Here is a 14,666-nt window from a genome sequence, read left to right as displayed (position 1 = left end):
CCAACACTGTTATATGGGTCTGAAACTTGGACAACCTATAGACACCACTTGAAAGTCCTTGAGAGGCACCATCAATGCTGCCTTTGTAAGATTCTGAAGATCAAATGGGAAGACAGGCGCACCAGTATTAATGTTCTGGAAGAGGCAAAGACCACCAGTATCGAGGCAATGATCGTTCGTCAGCAATTCCGCTGGACTGGTCACATTGTCCAGATGCCAGACCATCGCCTCCCAGAACAGGTCCTATTCTCTCAGCTGAAAGAAGGGCACCATAATGTGGGTGGACAACACAAGCATTATAAGGACTTGCTGAAGGACAACCTAAAAAAGTGTAATATTGACACTTGGGAGACACTTGCCCAGGATCGCTTAAAATGGAGTGAAGTCCTACGTGATGGTCCCTTGCATATTGAACTTGCTCGCCGACAAGCTGAAGAGGACAAGAGGTGCAGGAGAAAGGAGAGACTGGCTTCCAGTCATGGTGAACAGCCTCCTGCTGAGCCTGAAAACATCTGCCCTCATTGTAATAGAACTTGTGGTTCAAGGATTGGCCTTATTAGCCACCTGAGGACCCATAACTCCCATGGAAGACGATCATACTCGGTAACGAGTGATCGCTCATCATTCATATTTAAACAGTGTGACTGGGAAATATTTAGTTTATATATTATTCTCACAGCAAATAAGTTAATAACTGAGTGCAAGTTGATAACTTCACTGGTTAATAACACAGGGAAAGCATCCTGATTGGTTCATAACTTAGATTGGTTAACAGTGATATTACACCGTGTTTTAATACCATATGCTGCAGAGCCACAGGAGAGGCATTAAAGAGCCACTTGCGGCTCACGAGCCATCTGAGTATCACTGGTTCAGACAGTGCTTTCGAACCTGAACTGCTTAAGCAAAAATAAAGCCTGAGCTCCCCCAGGGAAATCCTGGCAAGGGAAGGATTTCAGGCCCTTTCAGAAAAAAAAGTCCAAACAACTAATCTCCGGAAGCTGGCGAGAGGATGGAAAGAGAAAGTGAGATCTTCTTCCCCGTCGAATAAAAGCAGGCTCCCTTCTCGTGCCTCTAGAGCTAAATGAGCCCAGAACATTCGGAGGAGTAAGCAGAAACCAACCTGTTAAACCGACACGTCCGCATTCTCGTATAAATCATTCTAATGGCCCCCGCAGAAATGGGGCCTACTGTGCGCGTGAAGTGATCCCTTTTGGGATCGCCTCCTGGTTTAATGTGAGTGTAGAATTCTGGATTGGCAGCATTTTGCACGGGTGTAAATGAGAACACAAGATGCAAGGTAGTGGAGAATCAGTCCCCGCCCCGTCCCCACCCCCAGCTGCACTAAACTAAGTGGCCCAAATTTATCCCTGGCACAACTAGGCTGATGTCAATGAAGTTGCACAGCGGCCTGCCAGTTCTGCCTGCCAGTTCTGCAACATTGCAATACATTTTCCCTTGCTAATGCAACTTCTTTATACCCAAGCGCGAGCAGCCTCTTCCATTGTCAGCTTTTCCCTTTCCCCTAGAATTTAAACCATAACGTTGCAAATCAGATTGTTACTCACACATCACAGTGTGAAAGCAATGTGTATGCACATCAATGGCTTCTTGTGTTGTCTTTTGTAAACCACTTGCCAGACAGTCTTACCATACCTCTGGAACGGCAGTGAATGGTTTTGCTGCACTGTTAGCATTTATTTCCCTTTTCAATATTGCCATGTTTCCCTGGTGCAGTTGACCCAAAATGTCAGCAAATTATTGCGGGCAATGCAGATCGTGTGAAATTCAACCCCTGCAGAGCATCACCCCAAGACCGCGTAAGTGCCACTTCCACTAGGCCCCTGAAAATAAGACTTAAGTGGGGCATAGTCCTTGGCATGACTCTGCACAGGGGTGAATTTCATCCTTCGCAACCCCATTGTACCATGAACATTTGCCAGCTTTCATGAAGAACTGCTCATTCACAAGTTTCCCTCTGCTAATGCTCTTGATATTTTGACCCTCTGGAAGTTGGAGCAGTGTTGAGTTGAGGAGGACGACATTTTCCCCTCTGCATGTCTGACTGTTTACTGTAAACCATTCCAGCTGCCACTTTACCCTCCTACCTACTCGTTTGGCCAGCAAAGGGTTTGTGTAAGTCAGACAGTGATCTTCTGATAATTGCATTGTGGGTGGGGATATGTGAGCCTGCAAACATCAAAACACCTGTCAAACAACCAGGGTGGAACCGGGTGGGACGGGGAGGAAGGGGTTCTAATGGGACGTAGTGCATCCCAAATGGTCCCTTCATTTTTCTGTGAGCGACAGCTGATTTGGGTAGTCAGTAAAAGAAATCACAGCCACATGTACAATATGGAGAGCCAGTCTGGTTGCACACCACCGCATGAAAGTTTGACCAAAAAAGAGATAAATGCAGATGAGTTCCTGAGCTTTCTAGTTCATCTGAGAGTATCACCAACACTTACAGAAACTCAGGGTCACGGCCTGCCCTGGAAGGGACACTAAGAGGACATGCTGCAGCGTGAGTCTCTGAAGACTCAGCCAGATTTCCACCTGGCAGCGCAGCTCCCAGGGAAGATATGCTCCAGAGGCAACTCCATCACCCTAGGATGGTGGGCCGCTTGCACTTCCTTCCATGCCTAAACAGATCTGCTCAATTGTGCGGAGAAGAGTGAGGGCATCACATGGAGAGGAGGGGGTCCCTTGCCATGTAACCCCCTCCTCCTGAACCCTCATCATGTATCCATGACAGGTTTCAGAGTAACAGCCGTGTTAGTCTGTATTCACAAAAGGAAAAGGAGTACTTGTGGCACCTTAGAGACTAGGTGACACAAGTACTCCTTTTCTTTTCATGTATCCATGGACTGTCGGACACAATCAAACCTTCAGGCTGTAAGGGATGCAGTTAAGCCATTGTATCTATGAGCACTGTGTGTGTCAAATGCCAAAGACAGAGCAGGTCCAAGGGTGCTGCTCCACCATTAATCCCTAGTGCCACACTAGCCCAATCTATGCCTACTGCTCTAGTTACATAGCAATCTTGGTAAACTAATTTTATTCATCTATGCTGAGTTCAGGAACTTTAGGCATAATGGGTGTGTCTGGTAAAGACCACATGGGGTTGGGACAAGGAAGGAGAATTCACTCACTATAAACACTTGTGCTGATTGCTGTGTTCCCAGGGCCCAGACTTCGGCTACGTGACCAAGGAGCCTCTATTCGAGGCTGTCACCAGTCTCGACTCCTTCGGCAACCTGGAAGTCAGCCCTCCGGTGACCGTCAACGGGAAGGCATATCCCCTGGGGAGGATCCTCATTGGAAGCAGCTTCCCCACGTAAGAGAGAGTTAGGAAGATGGCGTGTTTCACAGCAATTGGGGGTCGTAAGGATACCACTGTTCTCTGTTAACTGCCCATCTGTCTCCACACAGCTGGGTATATGGTGTGTGTGTGTGTATTTCTAGCCCGAGCAGTTCTCGATCCCTCCTGTAGGGTGAACTGTGGTTGTTGACACCTCGTCAACAGATTCGGGGGATTTGTTTGGCCCGTTATAATTTTCCATCACTGGCATTTTTTAAATCAAGAATGGATGTTTTTTCTAAAAAATCTGCTCTAGGTTCAAACACAAATTAAGTCAGGGAAGTCCTACAGCCTGTTTTACACAGGCCATAGTAGATTATTACAATGGTCCATTCTGGCCTTGTAATCTATAAATCTACGGAGGGGTGTGTGCAAAATCCAATTTGCAATTTGGGTTCCAATCGTCCCTCACAATCCCCTCCAAAGTTCAGCAGCGTCTGGACTCCTCTCCAGTAGTGAGTGACTGTGGTTTAGCAAGGTCACGGGCTGACTTTTCTTAGCTGTTTTGGCCATGGCAATCGTTCGTCACCAACAATTTGCTATGAAATTTTATCAGCATCACCTTGGGATGGATGTTAAGTGGGTCATGCACTTGAGCTGTCTGTCCGCACAGGAGTGGAGTGACCTTCATGAACGTATTTGTTGGTGTCTTTAGGAAACGCCAGTAGAAAAGGAATTGTTAGCATCACCACAATCTCTGTCTCTGCCGGGCTGGATGGGGATTGACGGGGCAGTCACGGTTTTGGTTGCATCGCTTTGTTCTTCAAACCATTGTCATTGTCACTTTGTCTCCCTTCTAAAATGTTATTTTCTTCTTTTTTTTTTTTTGCCCTTTGGACAATCAACCACTAGATCTGCTGGGAGGAGGATGACCAAGGTGGTGAGAGAGTTCCTCTATGCTCAGCAAGTCCAGTCGCCTGTGGAGCTCTACTCTGATTGGCTGACCGTGGGTCATGTGGATGAGTTTGTGACTTTTGTGCCCCTTCCTGACAAAAAGGTGACCTACCAGGTGGCAATTTTCCAAAGGTTACAAGGGAAAGGAACAAGCTTCAACCCTGCTAGGTTTTTGTTGGAAATTTATCAAGCTCTTTGGGCATAATGTTTGCCCCATCTTTGAAAAAATGAAACTGAAATGGAAACCTGCCCCTGTTGTCTCAGGGCAGGGAAGGAGGCCGTTCGTTGATCTATTTGGTGTTAGTGGCATGGGCTGATATTTTCAAAAGCACCAATGGGAGTTCAGTCAGAGTTGAGTGTCTAAGGCCAGGCCTACTCTACAGGGCCCACGTTGGTACTGCTAGGCTGGCAGACACCACCAGTAGGCGTTCTGCCCGCGTAACTACACCACCTCCTGTATGACGTTCAGGGGTAGCGAGTTATATGGGCCCGTGGTGCCCATGCTCCAGCAATATTCAGGGCCCGGGGGGCCCGGCTCCAATAATGTTCGGGGCCGGGTCTCTGCTCCGGCCCAGCCTGCCGCCCCCGGGCGTCCCTCCCTGCGCCCTGGGGGGCTGCCCCCTGCAGCTCCATGCTCTGCTCTGTGCCCCGGCATCAACTGCCACCGTTGGGTCCTAGCACCCCCCAACCACAAGTGCCAGGGCAACCTGACCCTGACCCTGCCCTTCTGCCTCGGATGGACAGACGGACCCTTCCCTTTTCTGGCAGGACCCTCCAGCAGCAGAGAGGGCCCCCCTGCCCGCAGTCACCGCTCCTGCCGCATGCTGGGCATGGGGCAGCCCCATCCCCCACCCCCAGTGAGGCTACAGTGAGGGGCAGCAGCAGGGGAGGAGGTGCACATGTGATAGCAGCCCTCCTCCCCCCCCCGCACCCAGCACCCACCATAGGGGAGGCGAGGGAGCTTCCTGCACCTGAGAGGGGACAGTGGTGCGGGGTGAGTGTGCTGCCGAGGGGGTAGAGGGGCTCCTCCTCTGGAGCTCGCTGCTGCCAGCGGGGAGAGGGCTGGTGGGAGTCCTCCTCTCTGGCCCCAGCCCCGGGGCAGCCTGTCTGCACCCCAAACTCGTCATCCCCAGCCCCACCCCATCCCAGAGCCTGCACCCCCCCCACACCCCAACCCTCTGCCCCAGCCCTACACCCCCTCCTACACCCCAAACCCCTCATCACCAGCCCCACCCCAGAGCCCTCTAATTTTTACGTTATTTAAAAAAATATATATCGGCTTACAAGGCAGGCGGGGGGGGGGGTTTCCAGGACTTGGACCCGTTCTGGGCACCACCAAAAATGATACAACCCTGCCGCCCCTGATGACATTAGTGTTGCCAACAGAAGCACTGCTCTCTCATCTTCGGCACATCTACGCTGGGGGGGTTTGCCAGCATAGCTGTGTCGGCTAGGAGGTGTGATTCCCCCCCCCCACCCGTTCCATATTCCTAGCTGACACAGCTATCCTTGCAAAACTTTGTAGTAGAGACCAGGCCTTTGTCCGCTAGATTCCTTTGATCATCCCAGGCCTTGTTCTGCCTGTGAGGCGCTTCGAGGCCTCAGTGATGTGAGACAGATGCAAAAGAAAACTCAGCCTGCTCATTTCTGAATGAACGAGAAAGGTCTAAAATGTGGGTGACTAAAAGCAGCGAGTAACTAAAGTGGCATAGGGTTAATTTAGCATTTCCTGTGGGCAAGACGGGTTCAGTGGGTGCTGCAGCTGCTCCTTACCCCTCAGGATGCAGCCCCGGAAGAGAATAGTTTGACTGCCGCACCATCCCAAGAACTGGATCGTTGACCCACCGAAACAAAAACAAGCCCGGCCAAAAACAAATGGCCAGAAATGTTTGCATCTAGACATGTATTAAATTCTTCTGCCTGTGAAGTGTGTGCCCTAGTGGAGCGGGTTCACTGAATTTCCCTTGCTCATTGCACAGCCATTATAATGGACAGTTCAGTCCCCTTTGCCACAGCTGCTAAGCAAACACCTTCTTAGTCCTTGTTTTGACAGAAGCGGCTCGTTGGCCTTAAGAAGATCTAGCACAGCTGGTCTTTACCGATGACTCTTGAGAGCTTTGTAACCAGTGTTAGTGATTGCAGGACATGGGAGTAAATATATAGGGTTCAACGTAGGGTGAAAGGCGCCGGGTGCTTCTTAGGTTGGGAGGATCCGAGAAACTGCACCAGCGAGCTGTGGGTTTCCAAATCTTGATGAGGTCAATAGGGAGGCCGTGCCCAGTGGAGTAAGAGGGAGTTATAGTAACCTGGCTCTTTCCCATTAGCTCCCTTGGCTCTTAGGGGCGGTCCCTGACCAGAAGAAGTTTGTGTTCAGTGTGGTGGACCAACTGTGCGTTTGTTACTGAGTTGTAAATTATTATGGCTGCTCTTGATTATAGTTATTTGGTGCTTTCCTCTTCGCGAGTCCCTTACTCCCTTCCTCCCCCTCTTTCTCCCAGCAATTCCGGATGCTCATGGCCAGCACGTCGGCCTGCTACAAGCTCTTCCGAGAGAAGCAGAAGGAGGGCCATGGAGAAGCCACCATGTTCAAAGGTAAGTTACTACATACCTGCTTCCCGGCAAAAAGAGGCAGTCAGTAAGGGGAGACAGTATGGCTTAGTGGTGAGAGCAACTAAGGGTGATAGAAGACCTGAGTTCCGTTCCCCACCCTGCTACTGACTCATCCCAAGTCACTTAGCAGCTCCCTGCCTCAGTTTCCCCAGCTATAAAATGTGGCTTCAGGTATTGACCCTCAGTGAATGGTGCAGAGCCATATATTACTGCACACCCCCAGACTCAGGCAACTCTGACTGTAACCCAAAACTGAAACATCGTGTCCTGTCTGTGGAATAATTACTTTGAACTGGACATTCTATCTGAAGTGTTCCAAAGTATTTTTTTTCTCTACAGATGCATCTGATTTCATGTATTTATTTTCTTTGTGCTTCAGGACAAGCCAAAGGAATTAGCGCCCCTTTACAAAGAAGGGGATCTACAAAATGTTGAGCTGGCACATAGAATGTACTTGTGTTTTTGTTTGAAATGTATCCAAAGTACTGTAATTTTCATCAGACGGGAGAAATTGATTTGGTCTCCGAAAGGGGCATCTAAAATGCTGGGGGGGTTTTCCCAAAGAGAAAAGAAGATTTGCCAAACTGGATGAGGTCATTTGGTCCATCAAGTCAGACGTCCTGCCTCAAGATGCATCAGTGGGAAAAGCCCACAATGCACCTGGCCAATTCATCAATGATTTCCAAGGGGGAGTAAGAAAGGAATTCTTCCCTAATCCCGGAAGTGATTGTCTTACACTCGGAAGAATGAAGCTGATGTATTTTCGTTGTCAGCAAGCATGCTGGTTGTTAATTATCATAAGTAATCCAGCCCCCGGTGTTTGACTGTCTCTAACCCCTGCAGCAGCCAATCCCACAAGATAACCACCTGCTGAGGGTGCAATTCATAAATGTCCCACTCAAGCTCTATTTTGAGAAGTTGCGTGGGACTTCAGCGATGCATATGGTTTGAGTTGGCCCTCTGCATAGGGGTGAATTTTCCCCGGGGTGAAATGCCATTAAATCTCTGGATTACTGTGTAACATGGAGGCCGTGAGACAATGATATATGGACCCACCAACAGTAGATATTTTAATGCTTCTGCTGACAGCTCTTGAAACTTGGTCCATAGTTTGCAAACTGCAGATTTTTTTTTTCCAGCAGCTTTTCTCCCATATAGGGCCTGACGTGCCATGATTTATTTTGTGCCGGCTCTGCCAGGGACTTAATCTCTCATTTAGAAAGAGGAAGATTACCGAGATAGTGCAGCTGTTGAATAGCGTTCATGAGCAGTAAAGGCGTTAGATGGCTCATAGCACACAAAGCAGCACTGACATTTCAGATTCTTTGGACTGAGCAGTTGGCTTGGACACCTTCTAATTATGAGTTCTTCCCTTAGAATGAAATTCCCCCTAGTGCCAGGGACAAGTGCACCACTTAAACTCTTCAGCCCATCTCTGGTGCAGGCCTAGGTACTGACACAGCTCTCATCACCAGAGTTACTGAGAGCTTCGTCCTCACAACCCCCATACAAGGTAGAGAAGTATCATTAGCCATGTGAGGCCCAGAGGAATTAAGGGCAACATTCTCAGGATGAGCACAGCTTATAGGTGCCTCTGGTTTTGAGGACACAGCTTTAGACCCTGCTCGCCTGATTTTCCACAATCGTTGAGCCCCTACAGCCCCAGATGAAGTCCGCAAGAACCCTGGGTGCTCAGCACCCCTGCAAATGAGCATCTCCAGTCAGGCACCCAAAATCACTGGCCGTGGTTGGGAACTTTGTCCTAGTTGGTTATCTACATGCGGGGGAAAGCCCAGAGCCGCTGGCATGTGCTAACTCCCACGTGAACACTTTGGAAGTATATTAAGTTAAAGTGCACAAAGACACTCTTAGTGCGGAGCAAGAGTGTCCACACAGGGAGTTAATTTAGAGTAGTTAATGCACTTTAAAGTCACACCCTATCTGACTCCACACTAACTTCCCTGTGTAGACAAGCCCTTGATGACTTGCCCAACGTAACATAGTGCGACAGTGACAAAGCTAGAACTCTCGTTACAGTGTGTATGGTAACACCCGTTGTTTCATGTTCTCTGTGTATATAAATCTCCCCACTGTATTTTCCACTGCATGCATCCGATGAAGTGAGCTGTAGCTCACTTAAGCTTATGCTCAAATAAATTGGTTAGTCTTTAAAGTGCTACAAGTCCTCCTGTTCTTTTTGAGAATACAGACTAACACGGCTGCTATTCTGAAAGCTCGAACTGACTCCCAATCTCCTGAGCTGCTGTGCAGTGCCTAGACCACGGGACTTTCCATCCAGATTCCAGAAACCTCTGCTTATATCAACTATTGTAAAACAGAAGGTCTGGCTCACGCGTCACTATGGACCTGCTCCAAACCCACAGAAGTTGGGAAGGGGGGAGTTGTTCTGTTGACTTCAAGATCAGGCCCTGTGTCCTTTATAATTATTGATGGACCTGATGTAAATTCAAAGTTCAGGGTGTTCTGATCCAGGGCGTTGGTTTGACTCGACTTTATTCATAATTTTAAGTACCTTGATCAAGGCCCCTGAAACTCCAGCATGAACTGGAATGTTCTAGTATAGGGTGCTTGCTTTGGTTGTCATTTCATTAATCAGATGGCTGATTTTGTTTTCTCTGTATAGGTTATTCTGGGGCAGACACAAAACGGGTCACCATTAACAAGGTCCTGTCCAATGAGGTCATGGTGCAGGAGAACCAATACGTACAGGTAAATAGCTACCGAGGGCTGACTGTGGGGCTGTGGCATGCGGAGGACATCCCAAAAGGTGCTTCGCTGCTGCTGGGGAGGGCAAGGGGGAAAAAGGAAGATGGTATTGTCCCATTGAGTAAATATGTGGCACAAGAAACATAGCTGGCAAGGTTAAGCTACTGGAAGCACGGGGGTGTCATTGCAGGAGCTAAGAGTTTGCAAAGGCAGCATTTTCATTCCCTAGTGGGAGGACTGATGAAAGGAAACCTTCCTACTCTCGTGGCTGGCGGGCAGTCACTGCAACGGGGTGAAACTGAATGTCCTGCAAAAGACAGGAGATCAGAATGGATGATTCATAGAATCATACATTAGGGTTGGAAGAGACCTCAGGAGGTCATCTAGTCCAACCCCCTGCTCAAAGCAGGACCAACCCCAACTAAATCATCCTAGCCAGGGCTTTGTCGAACCTTTGTTAGAGGTTTTTAAGGATGGAGATTCTACCACCTCCCTAGGGAACCCATTCCCGTGCTTCACCACCCTCCTAGTGAAATAGTTTTTCCTAATATTCAACCTACACCTCCCTCACTGCAGCTTGAGACCATTGCTCCTTGTTCTGTCATCTGCCACCACTGAGAACAGCCTAGATCCATCCTCTTTAGAACCCCCCTTCAGATAGTTGAAGACTGCTATCAAATCCCCCCTCACTCGTCTCTTCTGCAGACTAAATAAGCCCAGTTCCCTCAGCCTCTCCTCATAAGTCATGTGCCCCAACCCCCTAATCATTTTCATTGCCCTCCGCTGGACTCTCTCCAATTTGTCCACATCCTTTCTGTAATGGGGGGCCAAAACTGGATGCAATACTCCAGATGTGGCCTTACCAGTCCCGAACAGAGGGGAATAATCACTTCCCTCGATCTGCTGGCAATGCTCCTACTAATGCAGCCCAATATGCCATTAGCCTTCTTGGCAACAAGGGCACACTGTTGACTCATAGATTCTAAAGCTGGAAGGGTCCATTATGATCATCTAGTTTGACCTGTGTATAACACAGGCCAGAGAACTGCCCCAACATAATTCCTAGAGCAGATCTTTTAGAAGAACATTCAATCCTGATTTTATAATTGCAAGTGATGGAGGATCCACCATGACTCTTGAAAACTTGTTCTAATGGTTAATTACTCACACCATTAAAAATGTACACCTTATTTCCAGTCTGAATTTGTCTAGCTTCAACTTCCAGCCATTCGATCAGGTTATATCTTTTTCTACTAGATTGAAGAGCCCGTTATTAAATATTTGTTCCCCATTTAAGTACCTTGGCAGGTCAAGTCACCCCTTAACCTTCTCTTTGATAAGCTAAATTAATTGAGTTCCTTTAGTCTATCATTGTAAGACATGTTTTCTAATCCTTTAAGCATTCTCATGGGTCTTCTCTGATGTATTGATTCCTTCTGGCCTTCAACGCCATGAATCAACACTGGGACAAGGGAGTGAAATAAGCAAATCTTCAGGTCTCTAAGAGGGACCTGGGCAATAAATCTCCAGGCTCTTTTGGGGTCTCCTGACCTGCTTCGAGAGTCGAGGATGAAGATAAATGTGGTGATCCTGTGTGCCAGCTGCCTGGAAGTTTTCACGTTAGCCTCATTCCTTGAATTTCCTGTGGGGATCTTGCACTGCTAATGCAACTGCACCTTAATCATGCTAGAGAACCAAGCCAATTTCAGTGGGAGCTGAGATTACCCTGTCATCAGATAATCATAAAATTGTAGAGCTGGCAGGGACCTCAAGAGGACATCTAGTCCATCCCTCCGCACTGAGGCAGGACCAAGAACACCTAGACCATCCCATACTGCTGTTCCACTTGTTGGACCAACTTGTGCTTGCCCATATTAACCCTCTGATTATCCTCCTTCTCTTCACCCCCCACCCACCCCCAGCGCTGCATCGATTGGAACAGAGACATCCTCAAGAAAGAGCTTGGGCTGACTGAAAAAGACATCATAGACCTCCCGGCGCTCTTCAAGATAGACAAGATGGGCAAAGCCATGGCATACTTCCCCAACATGGTGAGAGAGGCCCCCTCCCCTGGGACCGGTTGGCTCAGGGCCCCATCTATTCTGTTTCAGTGTTTCAATAGGGTGCCTGTCATGATCGCTGCAGGTACACAGGCAATATAAATTCCACGATATGTGCCAAGTGTCCACAGCCGACGCTGAAATGAACTACCAAGCCCAAATGACCCTTCTCCTGAGAACAAAGCCTAGGGCCAACGTTTCCTAAGAGACTCCCTGGTTTCTGGGGGGCCAATTTGGGACTCTGTGGGTCTGATTTTCAGAGCTGCTAAGTACCTGTAGCTCCCATTGACTTCATTAGACGTCACCGGTGCTCAGCCGTTCTGAAAATGGGGCCCCGAGGTGTCTCCTGTTGGGCACCCATCATTTAGTGATTTTTCTTTTTTTTAATTTAGGCTTAAATAAATAGACTGACCTGGCCCCTTGCCCACAAGCTCAGCAAACATAGGGTCTTGCAGACCAAGGAAAGGGAAGCAAATCTCATAGTTAAGAGCCCCCTGTTCAGAACACTTTAGCCTTGAACTCTCAGATGTTCAAACCCAACTTGAGTAGCCCAGCTGATCCACTGTCAGGGTAAAGCGCAAAGGAAGGGACAGAGCAAAAGATACCATATCTATGACCTGAACCATAAAGTGCTAGATTTATAGTGCTAGATCAATACTGCGGCTGGTTGGGAATTTTCCGATGGAATTTTTTTAAAATCAGAATTAAAAAATGGTCCATCAATTTGTTGAAACCGAAACTGTTTGTAGGAATGTAACAGTTTCTACTCAACTTTCATTGGGAAATGTTTCTCATGTCCAGAATGGAATTTCTGGTCAAAACCAGAGAGACAGCCGAATTACCAACTGGTTAGAACAGGAACTTTTCCCACATCCAGGTGAGTGCTGTAGCCACCAGGCTATTCTGGTCTCTTCTGTTTTTTTGCAAACCACTTCAAAAAGTCACAGTTTCATCCTGACCCTGAACAGGAAAAAAATTTAAATCATAAAAATTTTCGCAGGACAGGAAAACCGTTTCCCACCCATCTATCATCAGCACCTTGCATTGCACCCAGAGGCCAATGGAAAGCAATGCAGTCTCCAAAGCACATGAGCACTGTGCTCCATGGATGTTTGTTTTGACCTGTAAGTTCCTCAGGGAAGTCATGGAGGGACAGCAAGACGTCAGTTTTACCTTTGCTTCCTTCCTTGGTTACTAGCCTTTTTTATTCTATATGTTAAGCTGACATTTCAATCAAAACATATTCAAAACCCCATACATGCCTTGGCATTGGCTCCCCTGAAATGCAACCCTTGATCTCCTCCCTTATTACACAGGTGAACATGATTGTCCTATCTCAAGACCTGGGAATCCCAAAGCCATTCGGGCCAATCATCGAGGGAGATTGCTGCTTGGAAGCACATGTCCGCTCTCTGCTGGAGCCACTCGGGCTGATGTGCAGCTTCATCGATGACATTTCCTCCTACCATAAGATGCTGGGAGAGGTCCACTGCGGTACCAATGTCCATCGCAAGCCCTTCTCCTTCAAGTGGTGGCATGTGATTCCCTAGCTGCCGAGCAGGTGGAGATTCCTGCAGTCGAAGCTCACGTGGGCACTACTTTTTTTGTTGGTTGGTTGGTTGGTTGCTTGAGCTTGGTCGAGTTAATCGCTAGAACTTTGGTATGGAGTCTCTGTGCTGTGCTTTGGCGCCTCTGTGTGTTTCACCCATTAGATGGGAAGGTCCTCCAGCCACACGCCATTCTGGTTTGCATGCTGCAGGTCCCAGCCCATTCCATTCTGGGTTTTTTCAAGCCCTTGGAGATTATGGCAGCTGGAGGTTGAACTGATCAGGGGCATTCTACCAAAAAAAGATTGATAGAAACTATGGTAGCAAAAGCCATCTTCTGCTGAGTTCTGATGGCAATAATTTGTAATCATGATAATTAAATGGAAAAAGTGTGGAAATCTCTTGGTCTTGTCTTTAAATACGCACATCCTGGCTGCACTAGTTCTCTGCACTGCATAGTTCAAGGTGTAGTCTCTTCATTAGAGGCAGAAACCAAGATTTCAGCTACCAAAAGGTGTGAGTGCTGATCTACCAGGTATATTTCACAGCACACAAACAGAGAAGTGAGATAAAAACATAAAATGCTTTTGCTGCGAGGTTGCAATGTAACACGACTTTACTTCTGAGAATTCAGCATGATAACACACAAGAATGCAAAAAACAGAGAAAGACAAAGCAGGCTGCTGCCTACGGCAGTGAGACACAACTCATCCCACCTTACTGGAGGCTGGCTAGCTGCAGAATGTCTGCTGCTAGACCCAGCTCACATACTTCCCTACAAAACGCCCTAGCAAGGAGGACCAGGAACCCCTCCCTCCACTCTTAAAGTGATACCTTGCAATTCCAACACAGTCCACAATACACCACACTAATCATCACTTCTGGAAATTTGGAAAGCAAGGTGTAAAGGGAAGAGTAATTAAAGGATGAAAGGAACGTAAATTCTTTTATAATCTGGCAATGGAATGTAACTTTTTTTTTAAACTTTAAACTGCCAGGGAACACACTAATCCGCTGAAAACATAGTTGCTTCTGGCATTCAGCAGTATTCTTATGCTATGAAGGATGTGTAGGGCAAATGAGCTGAACTGTTTCCAATTTAGGCTATAAGATGTCCCTGCACAGCAGTTAACCAATCACCATTTATTTCAAAAGTCTAATTTTTTCCCTTTCTTGTTCCATGTAATCCAAGACATTGTTTTACTGGGTTTGAAAGTCTCAAATCTGCTGCTGAACATTAAGCATCAGTGGCCAAACTTATTCACGGAAGTCATTGGAATCACAGCAGAGGAGAATATGGTCTGGTTTTGTTCAAAAGCAAAATTTTGTTTATAAGCTTTCCTCTATGGAACCACCTCCCTCAAGGCCACCTCGGTCCCCCTTGTCTGTGGCACATAATAGTTTAGTCTCCTGTGGGCTGTGATACTTTGGTCTGATTTTGATTGTTGGGTTCAGTGTGTGGATGCT

General features: G+C 47.6%; 1 protein-coding gene across 1 annotated transcript in view; it reads left to right on the top strand.

The window, feature by feature from the left end:
• LOC125624412 (protein-arginine deiminase type-2) overlaps nt 1-13,597 on the top strand; it is a 69,917-nt gene extending 56,320 nt beyond the window's left edge. Inside the window, exons 11-16 of the mRNA XM_048825079.2 lie at nt 3,186-3,337; nt 4,214-4,358; nt 6,754-6,847; nt 9,510-9,595; nt 11,515-11,643; nt 12,969-13,597. Coding sequence (XP_048681036.1) covers nt 3,186-3,337; nt 4,214-4,358; nt 6,754-6,847; nt 9,510-9,595; nt 11,515-11,643; nt 12,969-13,202 — 840 coding nt within the window. The 3' untranslated portion in view covers nt 13,203-13,597. The remainder of the gene's footprint in view (nt 1-3,185; nt 3,338-4,213; nt 4,359-6,753; nt 6,848-9,509; nt 9,596-11,514; nt 11,644-12,968) is intronic.
• The last annotated feature ends 1,069 nt before the right edge of the window (nt 13,598-14,666 follow it).

This window comes from Caretta caretta, chromosome 18, assembly GCF_965140235.1.
Source record: "Caretta caretta isolate rCarCar2 chromosome 18, rCarCar1.hap1, whole genome shotgun sequence".
Taxonomy (NCBI): Eukaryota; Metazoa; Chordata; order Testudines; family Cheloniidae; genus Caretta; species Caretta caretta.
The sequence above is the reverse complement of the archived record's forward strand: the minus strand, read 5'-3'. Positions and strand labels throughout refer to the sequence as shown.